At 41.2% G+C, this 14,506-nt stretch overlaps 1 protein-coding gene across 4 annotated transcripts in view; it reads left to right on the forward strand.

Moving 5' to 3' along the window:
- The window catches only part of LOC124721499, a 176,436-nt gene that overhangs the window by 45,423 nt on the left and 116,507 nt on the right, over nucleotides 1-14,506 (forward strand). For 2 of the 4 annotated variants that reach the window (XM_047246511.1, XM_047246510.1), the window contains one exon: nucleotides 9,661-9,932. In XM_047246511.1, coding sequence (XP_047102467.1) covers nucleotides 9,661-9,932 — 272 coding nt within the window. Of the gene's footprint in view, nucleotides 1-9,638; nucleotides 9,933-14,506 lie in introns of those variants that run through there. The other 2 variants (XR_007006341.1, XM_047246509.1) reach the window with 1 other exon arrangement.

Below are 14,506 nucleotides of genomic sequence, written 5' to 3' on the forward strand. Positions count from 1 at the left end.
TCCTCCGCAAATCGTCTCGCATTTCATTACAGTCTTCTAGTGTCGCAGCCTTCCTATAGATAACAGCATCGTCTGGGAACAGTCTCATAAAGTTTCCTGCATTATCCACTAGATCATTTAAGTATATATTGTAAACAGGAAAGTTACAGGCACTATAACACTTGCTAGGGATACAACTAAAATTACCTTTATATTTGTCAGTTTCATCATTTTAAGAGCAGTGTGTCGAGTTTATCTGCTAGGAACTCCTGAGTCCAGTCACAGATCAGGTCCATTCTCTGTTACTAAACAACAGTGTTAATCCGTATCAATCGCTTTTCGGAAGTCGAGGAATACGGCACCGATCTCGGTGTATTTCTCGGCAGTGTTCTATATATTTCATAACTGAACAGAGCTAGGTGTGTTATGCAAAATCTCTATTAACGGAATCCGTGTAGACTTTTATAAAACTTTCCCTTCTCGAAAAATGTCATTATGTATGGACGTAAAAAAATGTTCCATATTTCTACACCAGATAGTGATATAGACTTGTACTATGTGCATCTGTCAGATGATCACTATTGAAAACTAGTGATTTGCCCCAGCTTTGCACAGGTGACACGAAGTATCTGTGGCCAGTGACTTGTCTGGCATAATGGTAACAAATTATCTGCACAAACCTCCCTCACGAATCAGTCTATCCATTAGTGAAAACCGTATCAGTATCCCTACATCAGTCCCTGAGCTTAGCCTTCACATACAGACAGAAAAATACAGCAGGAGACTTTAATTTAGTAATACGAGGTGATTACAATTAAACTGTCCCATGAAAAACAAATGAATATAGTACAATGAAACTTCATGCAAACCTATGTAAAGACACGCAGAAGAGGAATAATGAATAAACTACTGAAAGAAACACATTTTAATTTCCTCATAAGAGGGTAATGTTTGTTAATTGCGTACCATGTCTACATTTCAGGTTACAAACATTCCTCAATGTGATGACCACCTGCATCCATGACGGCCCACAACTGCACTAGAGATTGCTCTACTGCTGCTGGGATGCTGGTTACCTTCCTCACTAAGCTCATCTTCAACCTCCAACACTTTTTAGTACCCAACACAAGTTCAAATCTGATAATCTTGGTGGCCACATAGTTTGGAACAATTGGCCAATGTCAGAGTTATCTCTCAAGCAAATGGCAAGTCGTGACACTAACAACACAAATCCTGCAGCACACAGTCTGTACATTAACCCTATAAAGTTGGGTGCCTATACTGTAAAGAGTTTTCCGTATACACTGTCTCGAGTACTGAAATTTTAATTACAGCCACCCTCTGTGTATAAATAGGAATAATGTGTGCTTTTTTTTCCAATTATTTGTTATCCCTCATTGCTCCAGTGATTTGTGGTATACTGCTGTTAGAAGGGAAGCAAGTTTTTTCTCGTAATCTCTCTAGAATCACAGAAGTATGTCATATTGACTAGATTTTTTGCTTCTGTTGAGCTATTTTAATTGCTTTTCTATTCCGTAATCTGTCGTTTCAGCATTTGTACGATGATTGGAAGGAGGAACCCTATCACAATCTTCTGCAAAGAAACCATTTTGGAAGAGTAAATTCGGTATTTCAATTTTCTCTCTGTCATCTTCTGCTTTGATGCCAGTATGGTCACTGATCAACTGAATACGTGATTTTGATCTACAAATAAACTTATGTAAGACCAGTACTTCTTAGGTGTTTTTATCACATTGGTTGACAGAACTTTACTTTAAAGTTCATTGAACTCTTCCCTCATTGCCCTGCTTATGCTCATTTTGGGCTTGTTCAACTTTTGTTTGTCAACTAGATTTTGACATCACTTAATTCTTTGATTAAACTTTCTTTGCTTCTGTAGCAACTTTTTAACATCATTATTAAACCTATTCCCCATCCATCACAATTATGCTGGGCATGTACTGGTCTAAAGCATATTGTACAGTGCTATGAAAGTTAATCTATTTGTGCTCTCCATCATGCTCCTCAGAAATAAATATTTGTAGAATGGAAATTCTAAAATAGGTAAGTGCCATGAAACTGGATTTTAGTTATAGTAAAAAACATAATAAATACCAGAGAACAAGATCGATATATTTTATCAAAATTTTGTATTGAGTTACATTTCAAATTACTCTATAATATTTATAGAGATGTTTTCTTACAGTCAATGGAAATAACGTTTTGGAAAATTGTCCTCAAAAACTGAAAAGGGCAATGTGCCATAATGCAGATACTGTAGTTATGTGCTAAATACTTGTAACCTGGAAAAAAGTGTAAGGAGATGTTTAGAACAATTCAGTTGCATTATCAAATGCTAAGAGATAACACGCATTACAATATTTTGTGATACTGAAAACAGTGAAACAATAAATCCGTAAAATAAAAAGTGACACTTATTTTGCACACAAGATAAAACTGTTTGTTTCCTTCAAGATAGTCAGTCATTGAAAGCAAGTTCTTTTAAAGCTATGATTTCTTGCTCATCATTCAGCAAATCTTAACTCAGTGACTCCTGCGGGTCCGGGGGTTAGAATAGGCCCGAGGTATTCCTGCCTGTCGTAAGAGGCGACTGAAAGCAGTCTCACACATTTCGGCCTTTATGTGATGGTCCCCTGTAGGGTTTGACCTCCATTTTTCAAAATTTTCCTGAAGAGCGAGCCAATTGGGAAAGGGTGCTTTACACGGTGCACCGTGCATAGAGATCTTCGGCCCACTTTCTCGTCGGCGCATTGCAGTCCCACCCGTTCTCCATCTCTTGGGCGAGGACACCTTCCCGGGTGCGTTTTCCATGCACGTCATATCCGGCACGGTAGCCAGCCCGTTACAGTGGGGCCGTCGTGTAACCTGTTGTAAAACAGTAAACCGGTATCCGAGATTGCAGGAATTCTTTTTAATCCACGATTACCGGTTTCGGTGAAACTAAAGCCGCCGTCATCAGATCTTAAGACACGTACAGGTTACAGCATCGAGGCAAACAGTGGTTATAAGATCCGATGACGGCGGCCTTAGTTTTGCCGAAACCGGTAATCGTGGAATAAAAATAATTCCTGCTATCTCGGCTACCAGTTTATTGTTTTACAACCGTCTAGATCACTCCCGCACGAACACAATGTGATCCCTACAAAATGTACCCTGTCGGTTGTAGCCCCCTGACTACACGGGGACCACTCTGCCGGTGCCTGCACCGTCAACTCCCCACGTATGCCGAGGAGTAGATGCCCGTCACCCCGGGTCGTCGGGACTTCCGGCAGTGGCTGTCCTGCCGAGTGGTCGTTGCTGCGGCTGGGTGGCACCTGTGGGGAGGGCCCCAGGTCGCAGTGAGTGGCATCAGGGTGAATGACACGCCAGGAAGCACAGTATGTCATCTCTTGCTGGTGGTCCGCTGCCAGTAGTCTCTAAGTGGGCAAAGTCTAACTACAGTGCTAAGAAATATGACCACAAGTTGTTCCCCTCCCTGGCTCCACCGTGGGAGGAATGTCAGGCTAAAGATGGTAGTGAAGCTTATTCGCCCCGGTACCTCGTATGTACGAGAGTTGGAGAACCTTTCGTGTTCGTGAAGCCTCAGTTTTTTGTGGGGCATTTGGAGAACAAGTTTGGGGAGGTGGAGGGCTTGTCCAAAATGCGCTCTGGGTCAGTTTTGATAAAAACGGCATCCTCTGCCCAGTCACGGGCATTACTCGCTTGTGGCAAGTTGGGGAATGTTTCTGTTACCGTCACGTCTCGTAAGAGCTTAAATATTGTCTGAGGTATTATATTCCACAGGGACCTTCTTTTGCAGTCTGGTGACGAACTGGATGCCAATTTAGAGCAGCGAGGTGTTCGTCTTGTCCGGCGCGTCCATTGGGGCCCGAGGGATAACCGGGTTGCCACCGGTGCCTTCATCTCAACCTTCGAGGATGACACATTGCGTGAGAAGGTCGAGGTGGTGGTCTACCGCTATGACGTCAAGCAATATATTCCTTCCCCGATGCAGCACTTATGCGTCGGAAGTTCGGCCGTATGTCTTCCCGCTGTACTTCCGGCCCCACCTGTCGAGATTGTGGACGTCCGTCGCATCCCGATACTCCGTGTGCCCCACCTCTCATCTGTGTCGACTGCAGGGAGCACCATTCACGTTGCTCGTGAGACTGCAGGATTTTACAGAAAAAGAGGAAAATCGTGGAATATAAGACCCTGGACTGACTGACCTAAGAGCAAATTTGAGCACCTACATCCTGTTTCTATAACCTCCTCATATGCCGCTGCTACAAGAACAGTTGTCACTCCGTCAGTTCCTCGAATTTCTGTCGACTCTCAGAACCGGGAGATACACCTGCCCCCTTGATGGTGGGGGGCACTTCTCTCCCCGTTGCTCGTGCACCACCTACTTCGGGAGCAACAGATGTCTTTTTGGGTACCAGACCCCAACAGGTGTCCCTGGCGTTACCATCAATGGTGTGCCATATACCGTGAAAATGCGATTGCCAAGCTTGAGCCTCTGTGTTGGAGAACTACCCCTCTAGCCTTTTGCACCCTCAAACGGCAGATGGAGAGGAAAGTCCTCTCGTTCACTACGCGCCACAGTGAACCCTATAATGCCCCATTTACAGAGTGGGAGCTCCTCAGCGCACCTGCACATTGTCCCAACACAGCTGCTGGGCCAGATCGGATCCACAGTCAGATGATTAAACATCTCTCGTCTGACTACAAGTGCCATTTCCTCGTCATCTTCAACCGGATCTGGTGTGATGGTGTCTTTCCATCACAATGGGGGGAGAGCACCATCATCCCGGTGCTCAAACCCAGTAAAAACCCGCTTGATTTGGATAGCTATCGGCCCATCAGCCTCACCAATGTTGTTTGTAAGCTGCTGGCGTTTGCCTAGCGATAGGACCTTTTACGACGAGTCCGGTGACCAGCGTCCTGGTGGAGGCTGGAGGCCCTCCATTGCAGATCTGATGTGCACAACTGCTCACCAGTTAAATTACACACATTCGTAGTTCTCCTGAGCATCAAAATTACTGTCTCCATTTTCCACCTGTGGCAGTTCATCTACCACATTGGCGGCCCAGGTTAGGGCTAACGATTGCGGTTCGCATGCGATCCCTTCTGTCTGAACTGGAGTCCTTCCTTTTACCACCTCCCATCCAGGTCCATCTGCATACACCTCCATGGTGTACACCTAGGCTGCAGATTTTTCTGGACCTTTCGCATGACACTAAGGACTCAGTTACTCCTGCACTCTCTGCTGCCACTTCCTCTTGATTCTTGATGTATTCAGGGGCTCTGAAGTGGTTTACACTGACAGCTCTATGGCCAAGGGTCATGTTGGCTTCGCCTACATCAAGAGACCATTTTGAACAGCATTCCTTACCCGATGGCTGCAGTGTTTTCACTGCAGAGCTGGTGGCCATCTCTCGTGCACTTCAGTATATCCGTTCATGTCCCAGGGAATCATTTCTTCTGTGCATTAATTCCTTGAGCAGCCTACAAGCTATTGATCAGTGCTACCCTTGCCATCCTTTGGTAGCGTCCATCCAGGAGTCCATCTTTGCCCTGGACCGGTCCTGTCGTTCAGCGGTGTTTGTCTGGACCCCAGGACACGTCGGCATCCCAGGCAATGAACTTGGTGACAGGCTGGCCAAACAGGCTATGCGGAAACCACTTCTGGTGACGGGCATCTCTGAACCTGACCTGCGTTCTGACTTACACCGTAGGGTTTTTCGGCTTTGGGAGACGGAATGGCATAACAGTACACACAACAAACTGCGTGGCATTATGGAGACTACGAATCTGTGGAAGACTTCCATGTGGGCCTCTTGCAGGGAATTAGTTGTCCTCTGCCGGCTCCGCATTGGCCACGCTTGGGCGACCCACGGTTACCTCCTGCACCGTAAAGACCTGCCTGAGTGTCGATGCGGTGCCTGGTTGACAGTGGCCCATATTCTGGTGCACTGTCCCACTTTTACTGCCCAACGACAAAATCTTGAGTTAGCAGACTCGTTGCCGCTAATTTTATCTGGCAACACCCTAGTGCTTCTAGGGTGGAGGTTTTAATGTGTTGCAGGCATCTCCTTTTTTATTCTCGTGGTCTGCCAGTCATGGTAATCTGCTTTGCTGTTTTAATCTCTTCATCCTGTTTCTTGCGTTCCTGTGGTTTTCTTGTCCTCTTTTGTCCATTTACATGTTTGTTGCCCTTCATCATTGTTGTGATTTTTCCTTTCATTCCATTTTGAGTTGTCAGTCTTGTTTATCTTATTCTCACACTTGTGTCATTGTTTTATTCAGAACAAGGGACTGATGACCTCGTAATTTGGTTCCTTTCCCCCTTTTTTAATCCAACCAACCAACTTAACTCAGTGGACAGTATGTCAAATAATCTACAATCTTTCTTCAAAACATTATAGTGTGACCACATTTCCATTTTATTGAAGTCTTTCTTGTATTTCACGACACCAGGATTGTCACTATCTACTCGTAGCCACACTAATTCTGATATCTTCAACTTGTTGGTGTCAGTAACTTTTGCAGGTACTTTATAAAGTCAATAAACTTTCCCATCATTTTTACAGTTGTAAAAGGCCGCATTGGCCATGCACTCGGACAACTTCAGCTGGAACTTGACACTTTGTTATTTTGCCCCAGCACTTCTCAACCAGTGCAAAATCTTTGTCGGAAGAAGAGAAACTGTGCCCAACCACTAAAAATTTGTGATTGATCCTTTTAAACAGTCCTGCACTGACCAGAAACATGTAGAGGAATAAGATTGTGCATTTTTTTAAAATTTTCCTACAACAATCATCACACCAAACACACAGTTCTTTTTTGTGTTAAAGGACTGTCAGGGTCAACAACAACTTGAAGCACGTAAGATTCCGTCTAGTTTCCACCTCGAGAGGACTCTCCATCATGCCAAACACACATTATCCCATCTCCAGTATTGCAAACATGAATGCCGAAATTGTACGAACAACATTCTGGTTTGAGCTGCCAGAGTTGGCTGTTAACATGTGCACGAGGTGTGCTTGCTTATGTGTGTGAATGGTGTGTGTTTCTCTTTTGCTGATGAAGGCTGTGGTGGAAAGTTTTATATAAGTGTCTTTTAATTGTGCCTTACTGCAACTTAACGTGCCTTATTTACGATAAGAAGCAATCTATCTTTTCCTTCGTCATTGAAATTGTATAAATTGTTGTTGTCAAGAGTAATACATATTTAGATGTGTGAGTTTAGGTAGCTGAAACACTTTCTGTATGTCCACAATTATATTGCATATATTGCTGTCAAGTAATGTTGAGGCAATACTGTCACTTTTCATGGCATTGAAAGCTGCTTCAGCTTTTCGATGGTGTAGTTCCAATTTTAATTTTGCTGAAGCAGCTTCAGCTGTGTCTCTATTTTTCATGGCTATATTGTAGCAGTCACAGCCTTTGCAAGTGTCTACATGAGATTTCTGAAAGGAAAGTTGAGGAAAGCCATTGTGGAAAAACCTGCAATAAAACTTATATGTCACCTTACCATTTAGGGTATTTGATCAGAAATGCCTTCCAAGCCTTTCCGTATTTAAATCGCAACTCAAATACTGCTTCTGTGTTTTCCTTCTTTTTTCCTCTTCACCAGGGTTTCAGTTAGCTTTGGAGTAATTCCAAAAATGTCCATAGAAGTCTTCTTGCATAGCCTTAAATGATTCTCATTTTCATCTGGAACAATGAAGCTTATCAAACATTAACTTTGACTCTCGGTAGGCTCAGTATATGAGGCATCTCAATGTCTTGCAAATGGCAATACTTGCAATGAGCCAAGTAAGTAGCTACCATGACTGTTCATATCTTGCTTGTGAAATGCATGAAAGAGAGCCTTCATAATATTAAAAGTGATGTCCTTGCATTGATATTGGCAGCTACATATAACCTGAAAGTAAAAAACACTGTGATTGTACATTACTTGACAATTACTTTAGTTGACACAGTATTTTTATAGTTTCAGAAGACTTATTCTTTCATTGCCTTCTGCACTTGAATCTAAGCTAAAACACATTTTCAGATATGCAGTTGGTGCAAAATACGGCTTTAGAGCAGTTTAGTTACAGTATAGTTGGGCGATTTTTCTCACTGACGTGCACATTCTCTTTGTTTTCTCTAAATGGCGTAACAGGAAATATATTTATTGCTCCCCACATACTATTTCAGATGACTGTGTGACAGTCTACATTTCAAGATTAGTTACCTCAAAAGATTACTTAATAAAACTTAATGATGTGTTACTGCAGATGATGGTAATTTCTTTTCTTGCTTATCAACATTTCTGCAGTTATGATAACTTTCACCACTAATTCTTGAATTGTGTTGTTGTTTCCTAAGACTCATAATTTTCCATTAAGATTGAAAAATCATGTTACTAGTAGCTACTCAATCTATGTCCATTGTAGACATGTTGAGTGGAAATGAGAAATGTGCATAACTTCACACATTAGGTGACAGGCACATAGTGCTACAGCTTCCAAACAGCATGGACATACACCAAGAGCCACGTGTAGCCATTTCAACTAGTTGCAGCAGAAAGATGACATAGCACTTTTAGAGGGGAAGTGGAATTGACACACAGCTCATTTACATGGCAATAACTCATTTTTAATATTGCATTTAGAATTCCAGCTCTACATTTTTTTGTTGACTACTTGGATACTGAGCAGTTTATCAGGTCAGTATCCTATGACTGACTGTTGAAGCCTAATTTCTGCTGCCTGGATTTTTCAATTTTGTTGCGTCCGGCTCTATGCTCTGTACAGGAGTTAGAGGTACTGATGTGGTTCTATAAAATCTCATCATTGATTAAACATTGGTTTTGCAACTTAGGTTCTTTTAATTGTGCCATGTGAACTAGAATAGGATTTAATTGTGGTGTCAGTCTCACTGGAGCTGTTTAAAGTTTAAACTACAACCAAGGCATTTAAAAACATTGACGTGTTCCACAAGTTTGTCTCCTATGAATATTTTTGCTGTTGTCAGTTGTTTACCAGTGGATATTTGTATCTTAATTTTATGCATAAATATTTCAAAATTACCTTTTTTGTTATTTCCTGTTTGTGGATTGACTTCTGTAAGTTATCTTCTGATTCACTTGTAATGAGGGGAAAGAGCCACTTTCCTCTACCTGGATGATGGATGGAACATAAATGCCCGTAACTACTTAGAACATTGTTCTAGCTTTCAAACAATTTATTGTCCATTTTCTACTACTACTACTACTACTACTACTCCTTCTCCTTCTCCTGCTCCTGCTGCTGCTGCTGCTGCTACTACTACTACTACTACTACTACTACTAACACACACACACACACACACACACACACACACACACACACGGGGTGGTTTTCCACAACTGCAGAAAAGCTAGTGAAATGTTTTGATCTATTACACATATCAATCTGTGCCACCCATCAATTAGCTGCAGTTAAGTGCTTGTCTGTTTTCATTTTGTATTGTAGTGACACATGTTCATCTTGTAATCTGTGGCATTGAGTGTCATGGCTGGGAACTGGAGATATTTATTTACAGTAAAATTTTTAAAAAAGTTAATTTTTTATTATGCACCATTTAATAATTTAGACATTTAGATTAAGTATAGAATTACACTATTATGTTTGACCTTGGCTGTGTAGATGGTGAAAGTCTGGATGCACAGCAAAGTAGCCACAGAGAGTTAATGGCCTCTTTAGAATCACGCAAGAATTCAATAGAGCTGAAACTGCAGGACTGCACTCAAGAATTGAAGGAGCTGTGTATTAAAGAAGCTGAACTAACAGGAGTTCTTCCTCCTGAGATACCATTAGAACCAGGCGAGTCTCCTCCACAGTTTCGCAAGCGTGTGGGCACAGCTTTCCAGTACCCAGAAAACTTAATAAATGGATGCAAGATATCAAAGTCAAAAGAAGTAAGTATATTTGTATATACATTTACACAGTAAGTTTGATGTAATTAGTTATTAGAAATTTCATACAAGATGATGTGACTTACCAAACGAAAGCGCTGACAGGTTGATAGACACACAAACAAACACAAACATACACACAAAATTCAAGCTTTCGCAACCAACGGTTGCTTCATCAGGAAAGAGGGAAGGAGAGGGAAAGACGAAAGGATGTGGGTTTTAAGGGAGAGGGTAAGGAGTCATTCCGATCCCGGGAGTGGAAAGACTTACCTTAGGGGGAAAAAAAGACAGGTATACACTCGCGCACACACACGCACATCCATCCGCACATACACAGACACAAGCAGACATTTGTAAATATATACTACTAGCAGGAATGAAGTGATGTAATTTCCCATGTTGTATGTTTTAGCTTAGTCCCCCTCCTCCTTTTTTAATTTATCAAATAATTATGTCTTAATTGTGAAGTATTTCCTGCAGATTTCCAAATTGAAATATTCTGTAATTGTTGCATATATTGTTTACTTGATAATATGTATTTAAACACCCCCCCCCTCCCCCTCTTTTCCTTCTTAGTAGGTGCTGTGTATTTATTTAACAGTGGAGGTGAAAGTCGTGTCACAAATTGAGAGCCTTTGATGTAGCAGCCTTAAGCCGTGTTTCATTTTTGTGTTCAAAATTAATCATTTTCATCTTCATAGATCACAAATATTTTCTTTAGGGACTCAACCCTTATCGGTGTGTAATAAACAATGTGGTATATACTGTGTGATCCTGAGCTCAACATTAGAAGCTACTTTGGCTGTTGTTAAATGATCAGAGTCAGTGGAAAGATCTAATCCTAGATGATGCCTTTCTTTCACACACCAGTTTAGGAAGGCTGTAGTATATAATAGTGCTGTAACATTGTGATGTCCAAGTATTCACTGTGTTTCAGGTTGAAGATAAATGATAAAGAATGTAATCTTTTTCATTGTGGCACCTGTGGTAAAATAGTGATTGCAGAACACTTTTTCTTCATTGTCTTGGAGATCTGTTAGTATTAGAATTATGTTTGTTCCCAAACTATTCCAGGTGTAGGCAGTATATATCTGTTACCTGTAGTTGATTCCAGTCCAAATGTTATCAATGATGACACCACTGTTATAATGTGCCAAAAAGAACTGAATGGCACACTTAATAGGTCAGGTGCATTCTAAGCACAAAAAAGTAATTGCACTGTTAACAAATGTCAGGAGCGTTCCTGATAATACCACACGATTAATCTAATTTATCAGTAGTAATTATCACACACAGTATCTAGAGATGTTATTGGAGAGTTGCTGTATAAGATACGTATTTAGTCTCAAGCTTCTACATCATCATCATTAGAAGTTACCCATAGGCTGTGCAGTACTTGATTTATTTGACTGAATTATGTCACGAAGATCTCACAAAGTCACAGAGCTTCCTTATACTACCTGAGGTTGTGTCAGATGTCTGTGATGGAAAAGCATTGGTAGTGATTGTGATTTCTTTAGATGGTGGATGACTCGGCAGATTTTACTGTTGTATTTCAGCATCAAGCACCCATTTCCATGCACCACTGAGGTATATCCAGTGTCCTGGTTAAAGTAATTGTTACACATTCTGATCCCAGTGGCATCTCTGATGACAGAATCCAGAATCCCAGTAGTTAGGTGCATGTTCTGTGCAGCATTCTTATTGACTGAGCAGTGTAGCTACTATGGCAGTCATAAGAACAAATAAATGAAGTACTACATTGCCTACGGATAACTCCTGACTGTGACATCAGAAAAAATTGGTGAAAGCTGTGGTTGAATACATACCTGATATGGAAAGAACTCCGTGAAGCAGTCATTCAAGTCTGTTGCTGTGAAAATGTACATTGTTATGTTAATATGATACTTTTATAGACCATGTTCCTCAGAAGCCACAATGACAACATTTTAGGAAAAAATTGGGGTATATCACAAATAAATTTTCTGCTCATGCTGTGGCAAATACTGACTTGTAGCTTAAAGGCTCGTGATATGAACAAGTGGTAGAAACAGGGACTTAAGTGATATTGTACTAAGTGTCTTATACAGAAATTATCTTGAACAGTTAGAGAACTGACCCTTAAGAGTAATTTCTGAGATCTGATTGCCAAGGGATCACAAACTTTGTGATTCACTAAACATAGAGAATTGAATTGATGACCATATGGCTATTATAGCATCAATAACTATATGCATTAAAAGAAATTTGAAGAAAGGCAGGAAAATTTTGCTGCTGAGCAAATGCAACAAAAAAGGATGACAGATTACCTGAGTAGTCAGCATCAAACATTCATCTCAAGCAGTGGAGGTATGGAATATCAATGAATAAAACTCAACGGTATTGTACAGTACACTTCAGCAAGATTGTGAGGGATAAGAGATACCTATCCTGGTTCAGTAGTCATGTTAAAATGTTGCTACAGAAGCAGAGGGAGGGTCATCACAAATTCAAACAGAGCCAAAGTCTTCTTGTCAAACAACAGCTGAACAAATCCAAAGTGAGTATGAGGAGAACAAAAATAGAAGATTTCAATGAATTAGCAGGAATTAGCAGGTAAACAGTCCTGTCCCTAATCTGACAAGAATTCCTAAGAATTTTGGCCTTGCATAAGTCAGTAAACATTTTAAATTCGTCTATCAGCTAACTAGTATCAAAATGGATGACAGCACAGACAAGGACAAAATTTTTGATACCATCTTCCAGAATTGTTTCACTGGGAAGATCATACTACAGTTCCTCCTGTCTGTCATTATATGAGTACTGATGTGATAGGTACAGAGAGAAATAATTGTGTAATAGAAAATAAACTAAATTTTGTCAATACAGGTAATGTAATTGGAGCTTATAGGATATATGTAAAATTATATATAGATTAAGCAAAAGAACTTTCTCCCCTTACAGCAGCAGTTTATTGTCAGTTTCTGTAGCAAGTAAATGTTCTAAGCAGGGTGTATGCGACCCCGGGACAACCGGGAGATCTGGGAGAAACCCGGGAAGTTTTTCATCCAGGAGAAAACTGGGAAAAAAACCAGGAATTTTTTAGAATTCTGGGAATTTTTTGTTGTTTTAGTTTTGAGTTAATTTTTAGTAATTTTGACTGGTAAGAATCAATACTCTAACAAAGAATATTGCTGTATCCCGCTACTGCAGAATAATACTGTAACAATAAAATGGAACAAGGGGAAAAAAAAAAAACGAAAATAAAACATAAATTGCAAAGGAAATGTGCCATATACAACAACAAAACACAGTGCTCATACAAGCATTTGCCAACAGCAAAATGTTGTCAAAGGCTTTAGGAAGGCTATTGCAATGCTTCATAACAACAAATTGGCTCCAATGAGCGTGACATCACAACTGTTTACATTAGATTCTGGTTTAGCAGTTACGAGCGGGCTCATGCGCATGCGCAGTTGAGTGACGTGTGAGTAGTACCTTACTCCCGTTTCTGGCTACAGAAATATGGCTGTTTCCTATGTAGCAGTCGCAGCAAGCAGCTAGATGCAACCGGAAAAATTTACTGCCACGCCCAAGCTGCCAGATTCACGCATGCGCAGCAAGCCCAAATCTGTGAGGGGGGGGGGGGGGGGTCAAATTCATATTCTTATATTCTTGAGAAGAAGAAACCTTGTTTCACAAAGCACCTAGCATCCAGCGCACATTGGTCTGTCAATTACTCATATGATTTTGATGCGCATTCCCTGTTGGTTTTGACTCTGTAAGTTGATTTCTGAAATGAATCATAAGCTGTGCGGGGTAGCCGTACGGTCTAAGGCAATTTGTTACAGTTTGTGCGGGCCCCCCCCCCCACGCTCCCCCCCCTCCCCCCCCCCCCCCCCCCCCCCCCCCCCCCCCCCCCCCCCCCACCCCCCCCCCCCACCCCCCCCCGTCAGAGGTTCGAATCCGCCTACGGGTGTGGGTGTATGTGTTGTCGTTAGTGTAAGTTAGCATTAAGTAGTTTGTAATCCTAGGGACCAATGACATCAGCAGTTTGGTCCCATAGTAAAAAATAATAATAATAATAACGATAATAATAATAATCATAATAATAATCATAAATTGATTTTTGAATACGTGCATAGTGTATGTGATGTCTGTGTCAGGGGAATCCTTGTTGCATCTAGAAATAAACTTTCCTGCAGGCAAAAGGGGACTGGGCTATACAAGTTGAGCGGAATAAAGCCGAATGAGTGAACGTCAATCACTGTCTGATTATGTTGTTAATTGGGTTTGCGAATGATCAGCGTTGGTTATAAGTACTAGGGAAATCCATAGATTCAGACTACCAGAGTGGAAATAAGCGACTAACAGGAATAATAGGTTAGAAAGATTACATTTTATCTTCTTGGTGTATCCAGGAAAATGAAATTTTGTCAGAAAATTTTAGGCCAGATCGCTACACTAGTAAGGACCAGTTGTACAGTCCCTGTCTAGCAGCCACTTAAGTTCTATTGTGGAAGTAGCGCAGAAAAATGGTTTGTACAGACATAACACCTAACCGCAGAATAATCAGGGATAACTAAACCGGTGATTCT

This window comes from Schistocerca piceifrons, chromosome X (assembly GCF_021461385.2).
Source record: "Schistocerca piceifrons isolate TAMUIC-IGC-003096 chromosome X, iqSchPice1.1, whole genome shotgun sequence".
NCBI classification, from domain to species: domain Eukaryota; kingdom Metazoa; phylum Arthropoda; class Insecta; order Orthoptera; family Acrididae; genus Schistocerca; species Schistocerca piceifrons.